At 34.3% G+C, this 26,294-nt stretch overlaps 5 protein-coding genes and 2 non-coding genes across 8 annotated transcripts; 1 reads left to right on the plus strand and 6 right to left on the minus strand.

Annotated features, from left to right (window-relative positions):
- Positions 1 to 1,815: 1,815 nt before the first annotated feature.
- LOC141701901 (small nucleolar RNA snoR135) lies at positions 1,816 to 1,964 on the minus strand. Its single transcript, XR_012566934.1, has one exon. It is a non-coding gene; the product is annotated as a small nucleolar RNA snoR135 (small nucleolar RNA).
- A 442-nt stretch (positions 1,965 to 2,406) lies between these two features.
- Positions 2,407 to 2,479, minus strand: TRNAF-GAA (transfer RNA phenylalanine (anticodon GAA)). Its single transcript has one exon. It is a non-coding gene; the product is annotated as a tRNA-Phe (tRNA).
- A 325-nt stretch (positions 2,480 to 2,804) lies between these two features.
- LOC141701893 (GDSL esterase/lipase APG-like) lies at positions 2,805 to 4,510 on the minus strand. The gene is made up of 5 exons (XM_074505517.1): positions 4,220 to 4,510; positions 3,990 to 4,120; positions 3,591 to 3,824; positions 3,242 to 3,497; positions 2,805 to 3,162 (listed from the first exon to the last, which is right to left on the minus strand). The coding sequence occupies exons 1-5, from the start codon at positions 4,476 to 4,478 to the stop codon at positions 2,966 to 2,968; spliced, it is 1,077 nt and encodes a 358-aa protein (XP_074361618.1). The 5' UTR covers positions 4,479 to 4,510; the 3' UTR covers positions 2,805 to 2,965.
- A 4,325-nt stretch (positions 4,511 to 8,835) lies between these two features.
- On the plus strand, positions 8,836 to 9,504 carry LOC141701896 (carboxylesterase 1-like). Its single transcript, XM_074505520.1, has one exon. The coding sequence runs from the start codon at positions 8,836 to 8,838 to the stop codon at positions 9,502 to 9,504; it is 669 nt and encodes a 222-aa protein (XP_074361621.1).
- Positions 9,505 to 14,191: 4,687 nt separating this feature from the next.
- Positions 14,192 to 15,881, minus strand: LOC141701897 (uncharacterized). Its single transcript, XM_074505521.1, has 2 exons — positions 15,613 to 15,881; positions 14,192 to 15,453 (listed from the first exon to the last, which is right to left on the minus strand). Exon 2 carries the CDS (start codon positions 15,398 to 15,400, stop codon positions 14,192 to 14,194), a length of 1,209 nt encoding a protein of 402 aa, XP_074361622.1. The 5' UTR covers positions 15,401 to 15,453; positions 15,613 to 15,881.
- A 5,837-nt stretch (positions 15,882 to 21,718) lies between these two features.
- Positions 21,719 to 22,845, minus strand: LOC141701895 (ESCRT-related protein CHMP1A-like). 2 transcript variants are annotated; one of them, XM_074505518.1, is made up of 2 exons: positions 22,099 to 22,845; positions 21,719 to 21,864 (listed from the first exon to the last, which is right to left on the minus strand). In XM_074505518.1, the coding sequence occupies exons 1-2, from the start codon at positions 22,696 to 22,698 to the stop codon at positions 21,853 to 21,855; spliced, it is 612 nt and encodes a 203-aa protein (XP_074361619.1). In that variant the 5' UTR covers positions 22,699 to 22,845; the 3' UTR covers positions 21,719 to 21,852. The 2 variants fall into 2 exon arrangements, with proteins under 2 accessions (XP_074361619.1, XP_074361620.1); XM_074505519.1 differs by lacking the exon at positions 21,719 to 21,864 and having other exon boundaries at positions 21,941 to 22,844.
- Positions 22,846 to 24,416: 1,571 nt separating this feature from the next.
- Positions 24,417 to 25,459, minus strand: LOC141701892 (putative F-box protein At1g67623). The gene is made up of 3 exons (XM_074505516.1): positions 25,306 to 25,459; positions 25,042 to 25,216; positions 24,417 to 24,920 (listed from the first exon to the last, which is right to left on the minus strand). The coding sequence occupies exons 1-3, from the start codon at positions 25,437 to 25,439 to the stop codon at positions 24,519 to 24,521; spliced, it is 711 nt and encodes a 236-aa protein (XP_074361617.1). The 5' UTR covers positions 25,440 to 25,459; the 3' UTR covers positions 24,417 to 24,518.
- Between the last annotated feature and the right edge of the window lie 835 nt (positions 25,460 to 26,294).

Here is a 26,294-nt window from a genome sequence, read left to right on the forward strand (position 1 = left end):
CAATGAGTTCCATTGATGATGTGGCGATAATGTGGCAGTGGGGTCATTACCGATGTAGAAGTTAAAATGTAAAATTAGGGAAATAATTATGTGAATTAGGAGGCAAAATGTAAGTTTTAAAAATAAAAGAAACATAATGTAAATTTGAAAATTTATTTCTAGTTTTCATTTTAAGAGTTATTCTTATTTGAACAATTGCCTATATATATAGGCCTTTATTCCGTGTAGAAACATTTTAGACAGAGAACCGCAGAAAATCATTGATTTTATTATAAAATCTCAGTACTTACAAATTGTACAATTTTATTTCAAAAAATATAAAATTAGATGCGAATCTAGAATATTAAATATATTTGAACATAATAAAAAACTTAACAATTAAAATTTGATAAAATTACTTGATTTTAAATTTGATTGTACAATGGAATAATTTTTAATAAATATGATTTTACTGTGATTCTACTATATAACCAATTTAAACTTTTTCATAAATTTCAATGATTTTTTAAATTAAAAAATTGTGTAGCTTTGAATTTTAGCCTGATAATTAAAATTTATAACTATTTATGATGAAAAATAAAATAAATTATATATTTTATATTTTTTAAGTAAGATCAGGTTAAAGATATCAAAATTATTTTACGTGGGATAAAAAAGTGCCCACAAACTGTCACTATTCGGTAGTACGTATTATAAAACCGGGGGTCTTTCGGAAAACACACTCTTCGTTCTTTTGAATGAGGGGAAAGTTGCGTAAATCATACCCTTCCCAAACCCTACTTTTGCGGGATATACCGAATATATTTGGTTATCTGCAGTTTTTGTACAAGTTCTCCATTAAATGCTACCTCAATTCATATAACTTATTAAATTGTTTTTCTACTTATATTTTATTTTTTTTGAAATTGTTAATTTTAAATAGCTTTTGTAATAAGTTATGTTACAAAATAAATGTTTATAAATGGAGCTATTGTTCGATTCAAAGTCCATGATCAAACAAATCCAAATAGGAATTAGTCTATAAAAAAATTCAGTATTAATCCCATCCGAAAAACCAAATTTATATTAATAAGAATTTAGGTCGATTCGATTCAAACTTGAATCATTGACAGACCTCCATTACGGAATTGCATACAATAATTTGGATTAATTTGGTCGAGTTATAATCACAAAGATATAATCACCCCTGCCTTCATATCGCATGGTGTTTTCCGCTTCTTTACCCTTTACTTTACCTTTATTTATAGCACAAAAATTGCTCCCTCAATTCCAATTCGCCGATGTCAATTCTGTTTTTTTTTTTATTTATCGTTTTGATTTTTACACACATTTCAATATCCTTTGACCGACTAGTTAAAATTAACATTTATAATTTTTTTTTTAATTATAAGTAGACAACTTATATTTTAATTTATAAAAAGAAAATTTTTAAAATAATATTTTAACTAGCCGGTCAAACCACATTGAAATACGTGCAAAAGTCAAAGCGACAAATAAAAAAAAACAGATGGAGTATTTTAGAACGGCACCAAGTTAGTTTTACAGAAAAATAATTTTTCGAAGGATGAAAAGTTAATTTTGCAATTTTTCAATATTTTTAAATGTGTAAAATACGTTCCTTCATCCTTAAAAAGTTTGATTGATTTCAAACCGTCATTCCACTCGTCCCGCCATCTTCACGAACTTGTACATATAAATTTTATGTTACAGAGGAGCGTGTCCTTTACTAGATCCTCCTTCATCGTGTCCTTTACTAGATCCTCCGTCCTCGGCCAGAATGCTATTTCGAAACACATATAAATTTATATAAAAAGAGAATATAGGGAAAATGATTGTTGTTGAATCAACGATGTGAATGAAACACAACTGCCCACCTTCCCCTTCATTTTTGTTCTAGCATGGGAATTCTTTCGAGCTTTGCGCATCTTTTTTTAGCACACGCCGATACACACTATCCCTGCATATTCAATTTATAAACTAAAATAAATAAATAAATATTTTTTAATAAATATGACTTATAGTAAATTCTCCGGGATAAGCGAGAACGAAACTCATAACCTAAAAGACGGAGAATAAACTCTTAACCACGTTAGATATCCAACCGTACTCTAAAACTGAAAATACACGATAGAACTGAACAAATATAAACATACAAATATAATATAGAACTGAAAATGTAAAAGATGAAGCAGCCTCTTGAAGGCTGATGTTGTGTTTGAAAGATATGAATGAGTTGATGCGTTATATAGGCGGCTTTGTTGATGGATTAGGGTTTTTGCGGAAATGGGCTTGGAGATGTTAAATGGGCTTTTTGGAGACTATTGGGGATCCAGATGAATGTGTAATGGGTTGAGTTATTGGGCCAGTTTAGTAAAAATTGACAACGGAGAAAAAAAATAAAAAAAATGCGGTGAACGTGGATCGAACACGTGACCTTCAGATCTTCAGTCTGACGCTCTCCCAACTGAGCTATCCCCGCTTATGTTGATATTTCCCAAAATAACAATTTCTACGAAGTATGTATTTGGGGTTAACACTAGGACTGTTAAACGAATAATTCCGGATACAAATGCGGATTTTTTGAACGAATATATTTGAGGTTAACACTAGGCTTGTATGACATCAGTATCTCAGAACTGTCTGTTAAGAGAATGATCAGTTTGCTTCTTCATAGATTCAGACACTTTCTGGGTACATCAAGTTTTCGACATCATTCATTATTTATTCTCTGACTGAAAATTTCAAATGACAATATAAATCATCCCATTTAAAACTTTAACAAGATGGAAAAGAAGAGCCCTATAAAAAGTTGCAACATATACTTCATTATAACCTGTTCTTCCTTAAACTGTAGTCTTTTATCGCTGTACGTTTAGCAAAATGATAATAAACAGAACGAAAACAAAGAAGCGATAATAACTGCTTTGACATGTAACACCATATTCTTGAAAGGAAGCTGGAGTGATCAACTGATGAGGTTGATGCCTTCAATGAGCAGAGAATCAGCAAGAATCTGATTTGCAGCCTCGGATGGATGAACGCTATCCCAGAACACATATTCAGTCGCGTTGCTACATGTTCCTATCGACTTTGGATTGCACAATAATGATGTTAGCTCTATTCTTCCGGTTCCACAACATCCTCTAGTTGCCTCCACAAATCCTGTCAAATAAAAATAATTATATAAATAAACGTTCGGGCTCTGAATTGAAATTCTACATACTTGGGAATATTTACTTACCATTAGTTGAAGGAGATGCAATAACATCATACAGAGGCTTAAAAATATCAAAAACCGCGATCTTAAGGTCAGGAAGTTGTTTCTCGAGTTGTTTTGTAGCTGAATTGATCTTCTTGTTGAATCCTTGTGCATCGGTATTGATTCTTGATACACACCCTGGCTCATGGAATCCGAACAAAGTTCTAGTTGCAGGAAGACATCCTAATGGTGGGAGTGATGTTACTCCAATTCTTCTGGCTCCCAAATTATACAAGTCCTGTCAATTGTGAAAATTAGTCCAATTTTGTCAGCTTCGAGTTTGTTACTTGCTGTATAACACTGTCTGTGGTAAAACTATTAATATATGTACCTTAATGAAGCTTTGATATATATCAACGAGGTATGATCCGTATTGATCAGGAGTATAGAACTTGTTAAGGTAAGGATTGACATAGTAATTCTGGACAAAGTCACTGCTCCCGAAGCTCACTAAATATAACGCTTCCTTGATAATGGATGCTGCCTTTGTACTACCTGCAACTGCAGCTAATTTTGATTGGTATTCCTTGTAGTATGCCAATTGCTGCGTCAATGGAATTGCGTGCTGCAACCAAAACCTCGTATTAGTACAGTACTTGAAGTATAAAAGATACATTTATCTTCCAGTATCCCAATTTTAATCTTGAACTAGAACTACAATTATCTGAGTGTAGTTTAGGATTAGGAAGATTTCCTAGTGTAGCTGTGTAGTACTAAGATGAAGATTTACACTCAAGAAAGCTGTTTTGTCATCGAAACCAGATGCAGCAGAAGCAAAGTTGGCACCGATGAGTAGATTTTTTCCTGATGCTTGCGGGCTAAGGTATGCTGGTGGATAAGTTGTAAATCCCAGAGTGTCAGCTTCAGAAGGCATAACCTTGTTAGTACAATGCAGATACTATACAGATCTGTAATGTGCATGCAATATTTTGTGTACAAAGGCTTTTAGTAGTTAAATACCAGTGATGTCAGTGGCTAATTTGCCATTGCAGAATCTTCCAGTAGCTTTCTGATTTGCAAAATCCCTGCCATATGGTGGATAATCAGCCTTGAAAATGGTAGGGAGATAATCATTATTTCCGATATCAACCGCAGAGTCTCCAAAGGTTATGATTGCAGGAACAAGAGTTGCAGCAGTGTCCTGAGCCACACCAGTATAACTGACAATTGCCAATGCAAAAATAAAAACCAGGACTTCTCTGCAAAAGTATGCCCCCATTATATTGAATATATGCTGAATGAGGTTAATGGCAAAGCAAATTAAGTTTATATAAGGAAGAAACTGATCATTAACAGAAAATTTGTATTGACAAAGTAAGCAGATATTAATGGAGTGTCCTGGAAGTAGCTCAGTTCTTCAATAGCATTGAAAGCATTGACAATGTTGGAAAAATAATATGTGCACCCCATTTTCTCTTGTCTGAAAGTTGCTCTAGTAGACTATTAGTACAATCTTATTACAATGTAGTAGCAAAATCTTGTGGTATAGGACATCTACAAAACATTCACTAGTTTAATGTTAATGGAGTCTAGACATTAAACAGATTGCATGCTGTATGAAAAAAGTTCTCATTAAATTTTCACCTCAAAAAGATAATTTTTAGTTAATGTGAGGGCATTATGAAATTTGAAGCCTTAACCTCAGAGTGCAAATTGAGCTAATACATCTACAAAATTTGAAGCCTTAACCTCCGTGTTCAAAACGCTCATTAAGAGCTAAGATCACACATAAATCTACAAAATTCGAAGCCTTAACCTCTTACGTAAAGGGGGAAGAGGAGATTACCATCGAATAATATACCAGTCATCGTCTCTACAGAGTACATACATTTTGCTAATAATCCTATAGTTACACTCATTACAGGACTGCAATTATGATATTTTGTTCATCTAACTACTATGGTTTGTTGGGGAGATCAATGATTACTCAACTACATTGAGAAGTAGGCATGTGCTTGCTGGATGCATCTCGCAACTATTCAATGCATTGAAAAGTTACCATTGATGATCTAAACTATACAATGTATGAGTTAACAAGTAAAAAATTGACTGCAAATTGTCCCCATTCCAGGTGAACTGTAGATCTCTACCCAAATACTTAGATCAAATGTCTCAACTATTACATTTAACAGTAACAAATAATCGTAGATTAATCGATGTCCAGTTGAGACCTTCTTCTAACACCTTAAGGTTCTAGAATGACGGGTTACTCAACATAGTGGCCAGCAAAATGCAGGAACCTTAGCTATGTATGCTTGTAATTAGAACTTTAGAAGCAGGTATCAATCTAATCTAATGTAATGGTTTTGCGGTTATTAATTTGATTAAGACTGATGTACAAGTATGTATTAAAACAAGTTGGTTGACTGCCAAATTAGGTAATGATTAATTGATTATAACTAAGGATTAGTTGATTCTTACTAAAGAAAGCACCTCCATGGCTCCATCACATTCTTGGTTTAATTATCCATACAGATGTCTCCTATGCGCACCGACTACTAATTAAATGCAAAATATCCTGGATGAGGTTTGTGAATTAGTGGTTATATAACATCCATCTGGATTCTTATTACAAGTTCATAAGAACTTATTAATGGTGTTTGTCATCTCAACTTATGAGCTCGACTTATCCCTTATGCAATGATAAGTTGGAAGTTAGTAACAACGTAAATATTATTATGTACTTATAAGTTGATCTTCAATTATATAAGAAAGCTAGCTTAACACTTTGTCAATTGTTTCAGCACATTCTGAAAACTCACCTGCCAAGTTTGTTACTTACAAATTTACAAAGCTCAAGTGCTCAACAAGTCGTAATTACTTTGTTAAGTAACCAACTCCTCCAAAACCAATTTTAAGGTAGATTACTGTGTTAAGCAGAACACAAGAATTAGGTAGGTTGAAAGAAATTAGATACATGGATTACGATGATGATCAAAATATCTGTGACGATGTTTGTGGTATCAGTAGGTCAAACTAACATTAGAGATGCACAAAAAATCTGAATCCGAAAAGCCTGTCCGATCCAATCCGGAAAAAGTCTGGAATCCGAACTAGCATGGTAGATATAATGGTTGATAGTGAATGCTGCTTTCGCAGTGCCCTATGGCCTCTGTTATGACAATGAAATTGCGTGATGCGACCGAAACCTGGTGTAGTGTTATAGTGTACACAATTCTGCACTTGTATAACCAGTTTGGAGAAAGCTTATCTGTCGGCAACATGCATGAACTACAATTATTCTATGTAGTACAATTCATGTACAGGAGTACAGGATGGAGTAAACACTACATATACATTTAGATGATTCAAATTTTACACTCAATGAAGACTGTATTGTTGTCAACCTGGCGACATTGAAGTAGGCTTAGGTATATGGGTAGATGAACGCTACTTATCCAGTTTATTCCGCTTTTGCAGGGTGTGGGAGAGTAAGATGAACGCAGTATTTAAGAATTTATGAATGAGAGGTTGTTTCCCTCTTAACTTATCTTAAAAAAACCAAGATCCGGAACACTCTGCACCAATCATTTACCACCCTTTGTTGGTGTACTAAAAGTGGAACTCCAACAACTTCCTCCTACACCCTCCTTGATCAATTTTTTAGGAATTTAAAGGAAAAAAATGATTTCCAAGAGATTCCTAATAAAAGTTTAAGAGCTAACTCCGACAATCTCCTCCCATTTTCCCTATAAATAATATAAATAAATTAGCTCTTAATTATTTAAGAGTCAACATTACACATTTTCTTCAACGATCTTACCTAAACTTATACCCCTATTAGAGCTGTCAATAGATCGGATTTGGATCAGATCTTATTAAATCCATATCCTATGTATATAGGATCGGATTTTTTTAGGATAAATTTTTTTTCGGATTGAATTATATTTTAAATGATCCATATCCGTTTCATTGGCTCTCGGATCGGATCGGATATCCGCTCCATTGACAGCCCTACCCCTATTCATTTTTACTAATTAAGTAGGTATATACATAAACAAAATCAATCATACTGAATATATGGGGAATATATAAATTATTATTAAACTAATTTAGGAGGGAGTATCACTCCTCATTGCTGAGTAAGCATTGCTGAGTAAGCATTTGAAACTCTTAGAATTTTGAGTAGTGGTCAAGATCCTTGTTGGAGATGATTTTCAAGTTCATTTTTTCAAAATATAACTTAAGAGCATCATTTAAGTTTGTGTTGGAATTGATCTTAGAGCTTCAAATCCTTCCTCAAACATGGTTAGAGTCTATTTGTTTATATTAGTTTTGAATAAAATCTTAGGTGATACATGCACGAAGATCAGTAGATAAATGAGTTTGTCACTCATTTATCATCTTAACTCTAACAAGAAGATCAGTAGATAGATAATATATTGAATAATATAAATTATTTCCCTCCTGGACATTGAATGGAGAAGATAATATATGGATAATATTTATTTGAAAGGTTCCAAAAAATCACATGGTATATGCACATATAGTACTCTATATGTATCAGTATTCTGCACAGATTGTCAGTTTGTCACACTGATTAGTTCATGTACAGAGAGATAGTCTGTCTTGACATCGAAGTAAACTAGCAATATTGCATGCAAAGAAAGGATTGGATTGGTGTTGTGGTCGAGCTCTTTGTCTTTTTTGAAAGATATCAATTGTTCGACTCGCAAATGTGTGTGAATTTACTTCTGAAATATTTTTTAAAATATATATAAAAACTTCGCAAAAACATTTTCGAGATATACGATGTTGTCATAAAGTATTATCGATGTCCATCAATATTAGAGAAAAATATTATTATAGATGATTTAAATCTCGGAAAATAGCAAAATATCTAAGTAGTCAGTTCATCTATAATATAACATTATCTTACCATGATCTTATACTTCGATACCGGGTTCGCTTTACGTGAAATACATACAAGGAATCTGCAGTTAATTAATCCCAAGTCAATGAAGTCACTAGTATTATTATCCGGCGCACCTTTCGTTTTAAGTTTTACAAATCTCAATGCACAGATCTCGCCGTAACGCCTTTATATACACCGGCTTGACCTTGACCTGTCCGTAGACAAGTAAAACTTGCATTAATACATCTATATTGCACAGTACATGTTGAGTAGACTCATAAATTGATTTCGACTAAGATCCAACGTATCTCAAGGCCGGCCTTGACGTATAAATCGAGTATATACATATAACTACCAAGAATTAATATACCAGCCAAAGCTCCATCACAAAATGGTACCAACAACAACAGAAAACACACAGCCCGCCGACGCCGTAGATCCTTTCTCCTACCTCGGCATGGTCTTCAATGCCGACGGTACCATCACACGCAAAGAAGAACCACTACAAACCCCCGCCACCTTCGATTTCACCCAGTTTCCGGTCTTCACACAAGACATTACCATTAACCAATCAAACAACACCGGGGCACGTATTTACGTGCCCCGAAAAACACTCGAATCCACCACTGCTAACCTACTACCTGTCATTATTTACATTCACGGTGGCGGGTTCGTTATAGGCCGTCCCTCCTCACCGATTTTTCACTATTTTTGCTCAGTCATGGCTGTTGAGACTCCTGCATTAATCGTATCCGTTGATTATCGTCTCGCACCCGAGCATCGACTTCCTGCAGCCTATCAGGATATTGTGGAAGTGCTGCAGTGGATCAAAACTAGCCCTCATGAACTGCTAGTGAAATACGGTGATTTGTCAAAATGTTACATTATGGGTGGGAGTGCGGGCGGGAACATTGCTTACCATGCACCCGCATTCATAAAAGACGTCGATCTTAAACCAATGATAATCGAAGGGCTGGTATTGATTCAACCATATTTTGGTGGGACTAAGAGAACTGAATCAGAGCTACGACATGTTAATAATCCGACGTTGCCCTTGCATGTCAATGACGTAATGTGGGACCTAGGGTTGCCGGATGGTGCTGATCGCGATCACGAGTATTGTAATCCGACGGTGGAGAGTAAGTTAGGAGTGTGTGATTGGATAAGAAAATTAGGGTTGAGAGTTATGGTGAAGGGGTGTGATGGGGACCCACTTAGGGACCGACAAGTGGAATTAGTGAAGATGATGAATGAGAGAGGGATTGAGGTTGTGAGTAGCTTTGACGAAGGTTATTTTCATGGCATTGATGTGTTTGATCCATCTTATGCTAAGTCTTTGTGTTTGGCTATAAGAAATTTTATTTCTCCTGCTCATGAGACTACTCTTTGAGCCATAGCTTCGTTGTAAGAGTGTGTTTAACTAGAAAAAATAAAAAAGATACTAAGTGTTTTATGACTGATGTTTGTGTCTTGTAATAAAGAGATTTTTTTTGTGGGAATTTTCTTATTTTCTGAATCTTTGTAATTTTCACAGGTGAAATATTTTATATTTATAATTCTTTTTGGTGGTTAATTGTATGTTGTTTGATTAGAATAAGATCCGACTTGATTGAGTTAATTAGAACTTGAAATGTATTATTGAAGCACTTTTGCCGATTTGAATATGAGAAATATATATTTTACATTTCTAATATCGGTTTCAAATCCGATCCCATATTTTTATTGTTAGGACCGCTTTCATATTTAAATTGTCACAAAGTTATTAAATGTTTTTTTAATAAATGAAATGAAAATTTAGCATGTATATATAAGTCCTACAAACTAAAATATGGCATGTATTGTTTTGAAACAATTTAGGAGGGGCATTTATTTTATTTCAAATGATGTATCACAAATCACATTATTTTTCTTCTTAAATATTAGGAAGTAATTGAATTCAAAATGATCCACCGCTAATAAAAATCTTCTTTTCCTAAGTTACCCTCAATATATAATCAAAATTAGTCAAAATTTAAAAAGTTAGAATATAAAATAATATGCAAAATAAATAAATATGAAATAAAATATAAATTCAGTTCTTTCTGTTCGGAACCAAATACGGTTCGGTTATTACATATAAATGGATCCGGTTCGCTTATTAAAATATTCCTATTTCGGTTCCGGTTCGGTTCTTAACCATTGCTCACCCCTAAACGTACATATCTTATAAAGAAAAGCGGTCTATGTGAATCCTAATAGTAGTGCTAGTAACCGGCCCATTTCAAATAAATGTAATCTATTCTCATAACACGGGCCTTTATTGTAACAATCTAAACAGACCACACTCTTGGACTCTGAGCCCAACAATCTTGACACTATTTCCTTAATTAGAAAGAGCCCATCATTTGCATCTGCTTGTCACTAGTCAGTGCAATTGCAGTTCATGGTTTCTTCATATATTTAAAGAAATAATTAGTCACGTGTTGTATAAGTTAAATGCAATAATATATAGTTTAAAATAAAGTCATCATGTATAAGAATACAAAATCAAGGTGCAAGGGTTCTCGTGAAGCTCTATAATATTGATAATGGCATCGATTTCCAAGCATGGTGCAGGTTACAGGTATGCATATAAGACCTCGCCCATAAGGATCACAAATATAACTAAACATTGTAGTGCACCTTCCATTAATGGAACAAGACAGAACTTTTGTGCTAAAAATATGCATGATTTATAATGAAGGAGGGGCGTCAGAAAAATAATCAAATTGTGTTATTGTTTTGCTCAAAAAAAAGACAGCTAGGGTTCTTACCGGAATAATTATGGAGAAATTTGTAAACTAAACTTGTCTATAGTAGTCTGTGTATTTCAGAACTGAGGCTTTGGTTAAAATGAAAGCTTATAACTTATGAGATTTTCGATGAGGATATAAAAAATGAAAGAATTATGAGATTTAAAGTCCCTCAATAATTTAAAATTTGCGAAATCAGCATAATTACTCGTAGTACGATAATATATAAGATCTAGTTTACATATTTTTCAGCATAGTTCTTCGTATTATGATATGATATAATATTCAGTTTTTTCCTTATACAAGCTATTCTTAAAATTTTATGATATGATATAACATTCGGTTATTTCTTTATCTAGTATATACATATGTAGATGAGAGCATTATTTACGACATAAAATCGACTGTGAAAGTAGTCGGATCAGATAGTTGATTTTGTTGGTCGATAAAGACAGTCAATTTATGTTGACATGGGCAAAATCAAAGGAGTTTTCTTAAAGTAGAGCCAAAGGAAGCTTTGATCGGGTTTGATGGCGAAACCGACTGTTATGACATAAAATTTTGTCCTATGATTTTGGAAAGTTAAATTTAGAACGGTCGAAAATGACTCTATTTTTTTTTTGTAGTGATAATTAAAATAATGTCACAATTATTTAGTTCCGACCTGACGTCTAAAAGTTAAAAGTTTATATAATTGCAACCAAGCGATAATCTAACAATAAATTCAAATATTGCATATGTACCAAAAACATTTATAAATGAAAAGAATATATGAACACTCAAGTATATAGTTGGTCATCATAAATCTTATCTCTAGATAAGAACGGATCACCATGGATATAATGTCAACTTGGAGGAAGAGAGATATGAGAAACAAGATATACATAGGGAAAAGCAAGCCAGAAAGCTGGGATCTTTTTGCAACAATAAGTTTCTAATTATAGCAAAGATATAAAGATAAAACCATTCGATTCTATTCGAGGAACAAACTAATTAATTCATTATTAAAATTCTTTATATATTGAAGTCAAAGAAATCGTAACAAGAAGATCACTTCAATTGTCAAAATGAATTTTGTGTTGTTTGTGAAGAGAAAATAGTGAAGGACGTGAATGTGCACCAGCTAGATTGGTCAGCTGAATTGGAAGTTAGAACAATGTTGAAACATTTATTCAAACTTGCAAGTTTTTTAAACCGTTTGAATTTTTCCTATACGCAAATTTAGAGTTGCAAATGAACAGAATCGCTCGTTAATAAAATTCAGGGTCGTCTCATTTAAATGAACTCGGCTCATCTTGTTTTCTTCAACGAGCCGATCTTAAACATGAAAATAATTTCGGATGAGTAAACGAGCCGAGCTGAGCCAAGCTTTTTGTCTGTTCGGCTCGAACTCGGCTCGTTTTGCTCAAACTCAGTTCGGACTCGGCTCGAACTGGATAACTCGACTCGACTCGGATAAAGTCTATCCGATTCGAGTTAAATGTATTGTATATAAGATTTATCCGAGCCGAGTTATCGAGTTCGAGTCTCATCCGAGCTAAACGTGCCAAGTCTGAACCGAACAAATAAAAAGCTCGGCTCGGCTCGTTTATTGGGTGACGTCATTTTCATGTTCAAGGCCTACCCATTCAAGAAAATGAGCCGAGCCGTGTTCATTTAAACGATTCAATTTCAAATTTTGTTCATAGATGACTCTGTTAATGTGCAGCCCCATTCTAATCTAATAACCTCGAAGCTAGACACTAAATATGAGTAAAACAAACACATATTCATCGTTATTGAAGGCAGGCAAGAGGAAAAGAGAAACAAGGAGAATAACATTGGAAGATGAGATGGAACATGTGGTAAGCAATAATAATACGAGGAACTTAAAATAGATGTGAAAATCAAGAAACACGCGTGCCTTCAAATTTGGACAGAATAAAGGGGACACAAAGCACTGACTGGTGAGCTTGCAGAGTTGCAGGGGGTGCGAGTTTTTTTACAGAATGTTTGGTGCTGCAGTGCTCAGCTCACGCCACATTCTTCATTCTACTTTACTTGAACATCACAAACAAACAGAGATGCTTTTTAATTTTGTGAGTTCAAATAATTAAACACTTAAAAGTTGTAAGGACTTTCTAACAAAATGTGATCTAATTTTGTAAGAGTATGTTACAATACTAACCTTTTCTGTTATAAAAAAACACAAGGAAAGCTAACACTACTACTACTTTTTTGTAGGTTCTAGGTTGATCAAATTATTTGGTGTGACTAGATTACATTAATCATATTGCCTTTAGTATATATATAGTTTCATTCTATTTTTGTTAAATAGGATTGAATATATGTTTATGTTCATGTAGTTAGAAGAATGGATTTATTCAATGAGAGATATGATTCGGGATAAATTAAAAGCATCATATCATATTACGGTATTATATATACAACAGTCTAAAAAATAACAAGTCACACATATATTTATGTCAAAAACTGTACTATACATGTGTATATCGCACAATGATACCGGGATATGATTTGTTACAAAAATAGCCATCCGGACTCATTAATTAATATTGGCTTTCTTTTTATATGTCATTTTTCGTTGAGAAAACATCCATTTATACTTTTTTAAGACACCATTTTCTAAACTTTATCTTTCTGAAAATAGGGACTCCAATTTTAATTTTACGAAAATGCGGTGATTAACCTAATGCAAAATTGAAATTGTATATTTGATATTTATGTGTGTGTTAATACATACTCCCTCATTCTCCTAGAAAGTATACATTGTGGAACGGGGAACCAAAACACATTTTAACGGTCCTTTATAACATGCTTACATAAATTATTTTAATTTCTTTTTTCTTATGAATAAAAACTTGATATTTGAAGTTTAATACAGAAAAATAAAATTTAAAAATGAATCATGAAAATGTTTATTTTATTCAACTTAAAATACCTGTCGAGCATTAAAAAAAAACGTTACAATTGAATGAGACTGAGGGAATATATTACTGGCCTTGGAATCAGATTAAAACATGATAGACTTAAGGTGGGGTTCATAATCATAAAAGTCATGATTGAATTAGCAAGATTGCATAATCATTACAATCTCATAGAACTGCACATTACTACATATATAGTACATCTTACTCAAACTGAGAATTCATGTAGGAGTAATGATGGCCTGCTGGTGAATTGCATGATGTTGTAATAATCAGTAACCAAATCAAGATATGATGATTAAATCATGATGACCAACTTTTCATAAAGATATAACCAAAAAATACATTTTAAAAAACCAACACCAAGTCTGCAACTTTATCAAATCTTGGTGTGATTAGGGTTTTGAAGTGAAAAACTAGCAGTGTTGTCTTGCATGGAAAATGGAGCCAAATTAGGATAATTCACATTAGTTGAATTCCCAAAATCAATCTTTTGTCCAATATTTTCCAATGCTTTAACTTGTGACCTTAAAAACTTGAGATAATTTGCAGCTTCATCTAGCATTGATGCTGTGTCCATTTTGCTTCCACCAGGTACAAGTCTCTGCAAAACCCTAATCTTTTCGCTTATTTTTTCCCTCCGTTGTCTTGCTGCAACTGTTTGCGGATCACTTGAGATTTTCACATTTTTTCTCTTTGGTTTCGCCACCACCTCATCACCGAAACTCACTGGCCTAAATGCTGCTGCACGGTATATCATTTCCTTCATTTGTGCTATAGCCTCGGAATCAGGCTCTTCTAGAGCACAGTTAGGAGTGGATGATGAGTTATTGTTACCCGGATTTTGAAAGCTTATGTTTGATGAACTCGGTGGCTTCTCCGATATCCTCCTTTTCTTCGATTGTGGCAGCTGATAGGCCTGAACTTTTTCACCATTGTTAGCTCCCGGAAACATGGACTTACTAACAACATTTTTGTGAATATTATCGTTAAAGAAGAAGGAATTAACGCCCTCGTCTTCAACGGATGTGCTCGTATTGCTATTTGTTGCAGATAGTAAGCAATCCAGTGACTCGAGAGAGGCAATGTCGGTGGAAGCAATAGGCTTGAAATAATTATTTTCTTTGTACGGCATTCCCAAATCGGCCATTAGGCCACTCAATGTGTTATCCATCATAACATCATGAGGCCTTTTTATCGAACACAACCCGTGGCCTTCTGATAAAGTACTTACAGCTTCTGCTTGTGAATAGTTTGGATTCGAAGAAACAATGATTGAATCAAGTGGTGGTGCTAAATGATGAACCATTTGGTTGTGTACTTTTTCCGGATTTGAAAAATATTGGAGATGATGAGATTGAGATACTGTTGGCTCGGTGGTATAACAAATTTTGTTGAACTTCTGGATTGGATTAAATACCATATCATCCGGAAGGTCTAAACCTTTTTTGCCATTATAAGCAGGACAATTTGAGTGATCAGATTCAGCAGTGAAAGCTTCTGCGACTCCATGTTCTTGATTACTCCACGAAGATGGTATGTTTGTGTTTGTGATGATCGGTGAGCATTCCCAATCCAAATAATCCATAGATTTTTGAACGATTAATGTACAAGCTCCTTATCGTCTGTTCTAGCTAACTCCTATATAAGATAACATATCGAGGTTCAAGATAATGGAATTCATTAAATTCACTACAAGAAAAAGTGCAATAGACATCGGCTAAAAAACGATGTCTGAAAATCACAAGCTACACGTACAAAACAAAACCAGAAATTATCAGATGAAAACCCTACACGTACCTAATTCGATATAATCTGCAGCTTTGCCTAGGGAAGACTTGATCAAATCGAACTTCTTCTGGATATCGAAAAAAGTACTAATAAATCCGAAACTGCCTGATGAATTACAAAGCAAAGAGTCTATGGTCTAAGCATTTACGAATAAGCACACGGACATACAAATTATGATCAATTACGTCAAAAAACAATATATAAAAGTGTTGTATATAATGTAGGTGCCTTTGATGACTAACCTTGATTGTTAATTTGTTAGAGCATGTGTAATCTGTTGAGATCCAGTTGAGGGGTTGTATGTAGAGAAGAAGAGAACAGAAGTGCAGTTAACTTATACAAGAAGATAAACATGTAAAATATGGGAAAGAGGATATATTAATTTGAATAGAATATAAGGTTTCGACAGTTGAAAGCTAGGAGATGAATAATGGATCATTTGTATAAAAAGATAAGCTTTTTTTAGTTTCGGTCAGTCTTGGTGGGACTGTAAGACTTGGAGAAGATGAGCATTTTTAAATTATTTTGTATTCACATTCATTTTGTTAACCTAGCTTCTCTATCTATATACATATATATATATATATAAATTTCAGTTATCACACAATAATATACAATACCACTAACACGCAATATATATAAATTTGTGCTCAAATGAGAATTGTGATAACTGGTAATTTATGTTGAAACCGGTCTTTGAAGAAAGTAATCACGAATTTAGCATAATTTGTTACTTAAGCTTCACTACAAGAAAAACGGGTAAATACGACCGGTTAAAAATCGGTTGTATTTAGTTAAATTCGACCATTTTCAGTCGTATTTAACTAAATACGACCGATTTTGGGACAGGTCGCATTCGCTCGAGTCATATTTAGTAAATCGGACGTATTTAGTATATGCGCGCTTAAATTCGACCGATTAACTACTTGAAATAACGTTCGTCCACACATCAAGCGGTTGTAGGTAAATCGCATGTTAGGCAAAAAAATTCCGTAAATAAAGAAAACCGTAAAATCAAGAAATTATGCGTCAACAAAGTTACGTTACCCGTATATTTATATCAATGTTCAATTTTAAATCTATTTACAAAAAATTTCTGCAGACAAGTTATTACGGTCATCGTTTATCGGGAATCAGGACCCCGAGAGAATGTTTATATTGCAGTAGAGTGGGGAAAGTTGCGGATTCCTCTGACTTGCCTACTTTTGGGTAATCGTTCTAATGCTACAATCCATTCCATGCGTAGCAGCCGGGGTGCCTGTAAAGTTTTCACAAAGTGCATCGAGAGTGAGAGTGAGCATGCATGTTTAACCGTGCAAAGTTATACTCTTTTTCTCCAAAATATTTCCACTAATCATAGTTTTAATCATCTTCTACTCTTTCCCGTTGCCACTTTTTGGAACTTATATACACAGACTTGACACTTTCTATACATACATCCAGTACCAGCACTTTCTAAGCATTAACCAAATATTGTCACAAGGCACATACCTTTTTTTGGTATGGTCCATGAATCCTGTATTCTTGATTATAATTAGTTAGTGCAAACATGTAGTATTAATAATATGTGGACGAGTTTCTAACCGAGTGACGAAAACTGTTTGATACTATTTTGTAATTTGTACTGTCCTTACTGATCATTTGAATCAAATCTATATAATATAAAAGTATAGATTGTACAATATATAATGAAGTTGTTCCACAACAATCGATTGTTAGCAACCAATAACCATTCATCCGCTATAACTTTTTTTGCAGAGATGGTTATAACCAATAACCAATAACTATAGCGGATAGATTTTTATAATAATCGTTTGTCAGGGACGTGACCCCGATATGTATTACTGAGATAATTTGGCATTTTCCTGGGTGGAGGATGGGGGGTGATGTCTGAACACATATCAAACAGAGAAATGAAATGCAGCATACTTGTATTTCTTAAGATTTGTATCATACTGGATTTCAGTACTAGTGGAAACGGGATATATATGCACAAGTTGTTGGCAGGCAAGAAACTTAACAGTCAGAAAGATTGCTAATTGACATAGCGTGCTAATAACCTAATACTTGAAGCTAGGGTTTATGTATTGACAGTGCATAATTAGATTAATCATCCCTTAATTATCCGAATAATAAGGTTTAAAGAGATGTGCCTCCACATGCAGCCCATTTCATTTCAAGTAACTGCACAGCTAATCCAGTTCTTTTAATTAAATAGCTAGCATAATTATCACATGCCCTTGACTGTGATCTATAGTCTCTATATACACTAACCATTCAAAAATAAATGAAGATGAGAAAGCTGCAAGGAGCTCATACTTGGAAGTTGGGGTTTTTTTGCATATAATTTTTTATCTTTTATTAAAATAAGCAAAAATAAGTAGGAAGATCCTTGAACGATCCTGAAATTCACGATATTTTAGTCAAAATCAGTTTTCGGGACCACACTATCCTAGTAGTCTTTTGTAAATCTTGTATATAAGATATTCGAGATACTTAATAGTACAAGCACATTACAACCGGGTCAACCCTGAAATTCACGAGACCTTAGTTGAAATCAGTTTACGAGGTTCAAACATACATATATCATGCAATTTTATATACTTAATTAAAGGAATTGAAATTTTTTGATATCAAGGACCCTTGGAGCAAGTCTTGCTCGCTTTTAATCAGGGCTATATTTAAACTCTAGGTGAAGTTATGTTACGTGCACACAGACGCACACAGGGATTACAGTTGCATGAAAATACAAGAAAGGTGACAAATTACATAGAGATGATGCATATATAGATCATGTGGGGGATGAATAATAATTGGGTTGAAGGGATGCTGGGGCTCTATCCTATCTGCCTCAGAATGACTAGTCCCTTTCTCCGTAACATTTTCTAGAATTAGCAGTAGGCAGTATTAGTAACAGTCCTGTCCATCTCAAATCTTCAGTTGACATGCTCAATATTATCGAAAGATAGTCATCTGTATTTAAATTTTGAGTCTCTCATAGTTTGAAGAATCTGATTTACATGTCACGTGTTGGATGTGAAGTGTTTTGACGTGATAACGGTTTAGCTGCCCAGAAAATACACCTTTTAGCCAAGATTGTAGTTTGTTGTCTAACAGATTAATTAGATTAACAATGTTTGACATAAATTTTAACAAAGAACAATGTTTTTTATATAGTTGCGGTTATCTTGTAACATTCTTTTTTGACTATGTAAGAAGGTGGGCTTTTTTGATATTGGTTACTATGTGCGAGCCTTGCAGAAGCTGGCATTTTTAGTTTTTTTGATATATAAATAGAGTTGCCAAATTTGAGACGGCAAGTTAGAAATGGCCTGGCCTTGGTCTACTATTTCCTATAAATCAATAATGTTGGTAGCATTATTTTATGAAAAAAAGGATGAATTAAATATATTTTTTCAACAATATGACAACTTGAGAAGTTTCTATGTGTCACACATTTTATGTTAGACGCAAAAGTCCGGGTAACTTTTAGAAAATCGAAAAATAAACATCTACCCCTACCCAGCATCTACATAGTGTTTCATGTTTTGGAGATTGCTATTCTAGATTTGCAGTCAAACACACTCATCAAACGCAGCTTCTCATTTTAGTACAAACCGAGGGGTTTTAAATTATAGAAGCTGCAACCATAGTCTTAAGTTTAGCAGTAGAAATCTTCTGCTCTCAATTTGTAGATTGGCCCTTGAGGTTATGTATGTAAACATAGTAATTCCACTACATCATGTCATTTTCAACCAAGATATAATTAACACTTCGCCTTTAATAAACAAATCGGATATATTAGCAAGAATAAGAATTATGATAAAGGCTCTACACCCAATCCCAGTGAAACACTCCTACCAAAATGTATAATGGGGTCATAATCCCATTTCCCTGGTATGTGGCTCACACAGGGTGAAAGAAGTACTCTACATTCGCCCCCCAAGGCCCTCCGATTTAGATGACAAGGGGAGATGAGTTACATGTTTAACTGCAGATGCATGTTCTTAGGCGGTAACAAGAAACAATGCTTCTATATTTGTAACGTAAATCAATTCACATGGCGTTTCACAAGACTAAACAATTCTAGTCTAACTATAACAAAATGGGATGAGCCCATTGCAAACCAAAAAAACTAAGCTAATGAAGAAACTTGTACAATTCAGATTTTTATGGCGAGGCCTAGAACTAATTTCACTGATCAAATAACGTAAAGCATTCCTCAGATAATTCAGATAAGAGCAATTAGAGGCAAAAAAAGGAAGTCTGATCCGTAACTCCACCCTAACAACAAAATAGGGATCTATCACATTATATGGAGTCTGACAGTCAATAGTCTGATCTCAAGATAAAGAATACAGCCATTTGACTGCAGACTGAAAACAAAGATAAGCACAAGACTCTTTAGAGAGAGGGGTGAGCACTGAGAAGCAAGCAACACTAAGCTTAACTACAGACATTGAGTCGTCTGACTAAAAAAAAATCTGTAAAATGGGAGATTTGAGAAGATAGATCCAACAGACAAGTACATAAAAGAATCAAAAGAAGCACACTGGATATAAGGGCCTCATTGCAACCATCAGAGGCAACACTGGAGAAGATTTGTAGCCATCACTGGAAGTTACTAAGAACTACAGCATATGAAATGAGCCCCACCAAACTAGATATAAAGAATGTGACTCGAAAACCTGAGTACAAGGTATGGATATACAAATGACAAATGAAAAGAAGATGATATAATACAGCTAGTGCTCCAAAAATGAAAATAGATGACATCATACTATTAGTGCTCCAAGCCTCCAACCATAGAACTCATGATCCAGAGGGAAGAAAAGAACGGCGAAGGGGGTTTCTGTCGTTCTGTTCTATAGATGGTATATCAAAGTTTTAATCAACCAAATAGAATTACATTATGTGAAGCATATTAGCAGCTCCCACATTTCCCACCCCAAAAGAAAGAAAATATAAATATCATTCACAACAATTCAATCTATCCCGCTCCCAACATACCCAACAAGACATTAAATTCATACACCGCCTATCAATAACGGTTGAAAGTTGCGACACAGTGTAGCAGCCTCCAGATTTCCCACATCACCCCCAAGAGAAATAAAAAAATTATTATCATCCACAACAATTAAGTCTCTCCTTCCCCAATATAACATTAGATTCACACACATCTGTCAAAAAAAATTGAAAGTAAAGATATTTTTTGATAACAATCAAAGGTCCAAAACCACACAGTAGACTACTAAATTCTTCTATCACTCGCAAAAGCTGCTACAAGGAAAAACTGAAATATAAAACTCAATACAAACAACTTAAGTTGTAAAATTGGTTCTACGTACGGCCATTATAGCTCTGTAAAACAGGTACATACGCATTGCATATACGTATCATTATTGCTCTTATATTATCATAGGCCTAGTCACATTTTACTTGTCATACAAAGATTAAATGAGTAAGCTAGCTAGTTGATACTTGATGCCTCCAAACAACCAACATAAATGACTTGTGTCACTCTCTGGTTAAATGTGCAATTTTATAGTTAAAGTGTGTGAACCATGTAAATCATATTTAGGGGCCAATGCAAAAGTGGTATACACCCTTTAAAAATAGAGTCAATAGTAGACTTAATTTCTCCACCAAAATCTAATAATACAGTGCTATAACTCAAAGGTTGTGTCACATTCTTGCATACAAGTCAATCAATCCTAGAGACTAATAAACCTCAAGTATAACATTTATCAGACATAAAACTGAACAAGCTAATACAATTCTTAAGACTACTAACTACTTCATGCATTTGAAGCATACACATACGATAACTTAAATTGCAATTACTGCATATACTATACGCAATTTAATTGTAACTTAAATCGCACATTAACACACATCATGTAATCAAACCCGTATCACATTCATCATATTCATAATTAGGAAATCCTACATAAGTATAACAATTATGAACAACCTACACCAACCACATACATCCTCAAGAATCAATATCAACAGACATAAAACACATACTCTAAAGAGTAAAACCAAATCCACGAAGAAGAAAACACGGAGCACAACACGTTAATAACCGCACTGCACATATTGAAATTAAGCATTAAGGTCAAGAGTACATCAATATCATTTTACTGAATTTACAAACCAAGTTCAGCATAAGCATCAAATACGATCCCGGCAATATATATCACACAACAATAATCAAATCCATTTTCAATTTCAAAAAACTACCAATTACCCACGGGCCTTAAGTTCAGATCAATATCAAACATGGAGCACAACACGTTAATTACCACACATAACGAACTTAAGCATAAGGTAATTAAACTCGAAAGTACATCAATATCATTTCACTGAATTTACAAACCAAGTTCAGATCAACCACAACCACGATCCAATATAACATATATCACAAATAACAATAACCACGTTTCCAATACTCAAATTATTTCCACGGGACTAAAATCATTACCCACGGGCCTTAAGTTCCGCGAGACGCCTAGTAAGATCATCCTCCTCAACCTTCTCCGCTCCCTTCACCGCGACAGCATGCCCCGCAGCCTGAGGCAACCCAACCGAAACCTCCAATCCATAATCATCCGCAACCTGCTGCATCAAACTATTAACCTCTCCTTCCGGAGTCGACAATGACGTACTCCCCGCCATACTACTCTCCATAAACTCCGCCTGCACTTCCATATTAACAAACTGCTTCTCGAAGCTATCCATTGTCTCCGACATCTTCTGCAAATTGCCGCTATTAAGCGTAGATTCCAACGACTTAACAATACTACTCATCGACTTACTAATTGTTGTCATTTTCGACTGCGTATCGAGACGCGCGACGACAGCGTCGAGGCGAGACGAGAGGCGGAGGTAATTCATCTGTTCGCTGCGTTTGCGAATGGCGTTCTCGGCGTAAATACGAGCTCCGTCCATGTTGCCTTTCTCGATGGCCTTTTTGACTTTGAGTTTCTCGGTTTTTTCGTCTTTTTCGCATTTTCGAGCTTGGCGTTGGAGCGTTTTGGCGGTGAATTTTAGCTCCATGATCTGGTTCATCATCTTCTCGGTGTTTCCCATGGTTAATTGGATTGGTGATGATTGAATTGAATCGAATTGGATTGAATTGGATTGAAAATCTAGGGTTTGGTTTTGTGAGAATTGGGGATCTGTGGATTTTTAAGTGGGGGACGACTTGGGGGTTTTATTCGATTTTTTGGCCTTTATGTTACGCGGTGTTTGTAGTTCAAAAAGGAGAATTAATGGTTTTGAGCAAGTATTCAAGATTTGTTTACGATTTTATTATTTTTTGAAATAATTTGAAAATTATGATTAGTAATAACTAAAATTAATTTGATACGGAACCTATTTTGTATTTACTGAAAAATGATTGATTTTTTTTATTAAATTCGAGTTTTAATATGATCGTAAAATAGTATTGATAAGAAAAAAATTCAATAATCGTATTTTTTATAAATAAAGAATTAAAAATGTAATTTTTCTTATATAAATTTAAAAAATAGTATATTTTGAAAAGTATTTTTAATCATGACAAACACGATCCCTAATACTCATTTATTTTTCATTCTAAAAATTTTTACTCCCAGACCAAGTCGAAATAAACAATTTATATTTTTTTCATAATACGAATTAATTTACAAGCAACCCGATTAATCCCGAAACAAAAAAATAATCAATATTTGAATTACTTGACAAAAAAAAATTTAAATCACTTATATTTGAAAAAGTGGGGGCTTGGAACACTTTTTGTGTACAAATTTAAATTTTGTACTAATAAAGTCGAAAAACATGGTTTGATAACTGAGTCAGTTACGAGTTTATTTTTTTTCATTCCAGATCCGGGGTCATATTTGTCAAAAAAAGGAGTAGGAAAATATGAATGCTCTACTGTGAAAATTTTTGTTTCATAAATTGAATTGAATTTATAAAATATATTTTTAATGTAGAGTCCGCGTGCGTGTGCATTGCAACCAGAATCTTAGTTTCTAAGCAAATTCCAATAAGCTAATAAAGTACAACGAAGAACACAACAAACTGCTGTGTTGTGTCCGTGTAACATTCTTAAGTCCTAAACACATCAGGCATCAGTGGAACCAACCAAGCACGGAGGTAGCAGGGGGAGAAATTTATACTCCGTCCATCAGAATGATCTTAATATCGCGGCGAAAACGTGTAAAACCTGACTGACAACAAGAGCAATCAGAAAACAAGTTTGATGGAAGCTCTGGTTTTTTAAGAACTCCAGCTGTCATAACCTTAGATCCGAACCTGCATTAACAAGAACAATTATTAACAAGTTAACGGAAGCTCTGGTTTTTTAAGAACTCGAGTTGTCATAACCTTAGATCGGAGGCTGCATTAACAAGAACAATCATTAACAAGTTTAACGGAAGTTCTGGTTTTTTAAGAACTCGAGCTGTCATAACCTTAGATCGGATATTGCATTCAATAAATTCAACCACTTTGACCGAAACTCTGGTTTTTTAAGGACTCGAGCTGTCATAACCTTAGATCCGAACCTGCATTCAACAATTCGTTCTTTTACAACTACAATCATACTTCAGATACCGCTAGGCAAACTTGTATAGTCTTAAATTACGATGATAAACTACAGAACACTAAGGAACAGCTCTTGTATACTTAAATTAAATGTTTTGCTCCAGAGAACCAGAAGCTTGATCTACATAGGATCAAAGTACAATCATTCTTAGCTAATACTTGTTAGTAACAGATAAATTAGTAGTATCCGAGAGAAACCTTATAAAATCATCACTAACTGTAATAATTGATCATACTCAGATTCTCTACATCACATTCAGCCAAGATGTACTTAACAAAGCGCGTAAGTCCTTAGATAAAGAACACAGAGAATTAGCTAACTAGATGGATCCCGGTACAATTTCCCACAGATTGATTATTTCTTGATCACAGCAGCATGCTTCACAATCTAAATCCGCAAACTTGTTCCACAAATGGAACTTAGACTTTGCATCCCTGTGCACTGTGCAACATCTCGGCCTTCTTTGTCCTACCACCATAGTATTGTTCACCCACATCAACTTCAGCGTTCTTGAAAATTTTTCCCGAATTTCTTTAACTTTGTTTCTTGTCTGCGATTTTTTCATGTCAGTTATAATCTTCATTCCTTTTTCTTTATCTTCACCTCCGTGCAGTATCAAGATTATACCTAACACGTACATAGCTTCAAGGTGACCTAAATTTGCAGCCCTCCTTAAACACTCGATTCCAGAGTTTATCTCCGTTTTCTCAAAATATTGTACCTAAAATTTGAAAATAACACAATTAAACATCTACATATATCAAGAATACCAAGAAACCTATACACTTGCAAGTTATAACTTGTAACGAGGAATCAAGGCCGGTATTGATAGATGGGCTTACAATTCCATGCCGATATAGAGCCTCTGGATTTCCAGAGCTTATGCAGCGGTCTAAGAAGATTGCTTGTTCTGCTTGCTTGTTCGATGTCCATGGAATAACATGGAACTTCTCTAGTGAAACATGTCGAGTAATGTACTTATCATCGACATCGACAGAGTTATTCAGAGTTCTGCAGCTGCATTAACATATAACAGATCAGTTTAACTAACAACCAGTCTGCAATATACCTAATGATTAATTTATCGACAGGAACTCGTAAAATACCTGAATTTGATATTGAATAAATCATCGAATGAAGATGCTGCAACTCGAGCAACGATTTCAACGAGTAGTTCCTTCGGAACAGAGTCTAGTATGTTGTTCTTATGATCTTTCTTCTTAGAACTTGTCTTCTTCATACCTTTAATTTGTACCCCCATGTCTGACAACCTGGATTATAATAAGGGCTGCTGATTTTTGTGTTTTTTTTGGATCATAATTTTATATAGCCAGGTTTGAATTTCCCATTCCTATTCATATTAGAAGTCAGATTGTCTTATTGAAGCAAATAATTTTACTGTCTTTGTTCTGTTTTTAAAATTTGTTATTTTTAATCTTGTAATGTACCTAGCTTAAAACACAAGCCCTTCGTGTACACATTTTATTAATTTATAATGTTAAATTTTCTTGTCGCGTACAAAATTATCGAATCAATACAATGAATCGTACATGTTACTTTATACAAGATATCCCAAATGTAGATAATTCTGTATTTTAACCATCAATTTTCTGGATATTCGCTCTTACAAGTTTCGAGTTGGTGGTAAATATGTTATCTTTTCTGGGCTTTTTAACCATTATTTTTTTGGATTTTCGCTCTTTCAAGCTTCGAGTTGGTGGTGTTTTTTTGTTAAGAAGTTGGTGGTGGATTTGAGATCCGTGATTTGATTCATCAACTTCTTTGTATTCTTTGTATTTTTCATCCTGATTGATTTGGAATTGCAGGGTCACTAAAAATGCCCTATTAATTAAAATTGTTTTACACAAATATAAGGCTTGTATAGGATCCTGATTGGTTTAAGGCTAACCAGATGAACAATGAGTGCAACTCAAGCACAGAGCATAAATTCCAAATTCAAAGCAAACTTCAAAAAAAGCAAACAAAATATGATAATTGGTGGACTGATCAACTCAAATGCAGCATCAGCAAAACCAACACACCATGAAAGTAAACAGGGAGGGATGTATACAACAAGAACAATCATAAAGCAATT

The sequence above is a fragment of the Apium graveolens genome, unplaced genomic scaffold, assembly GCF_009905375.1.
Source record: "Apium graveolens cultivar Ventura unplaced genomic scaffold, ASM990537v1 ctg4467, whole genome shotgun sequence".
Classification (NCBI taxonomy): domain Eukaryota; kingdom Viridiplantae; phylum Streptophyta; class Magnoliopsida; order Apiales; family Apiaceae; genus Apium; species Apium graveolens.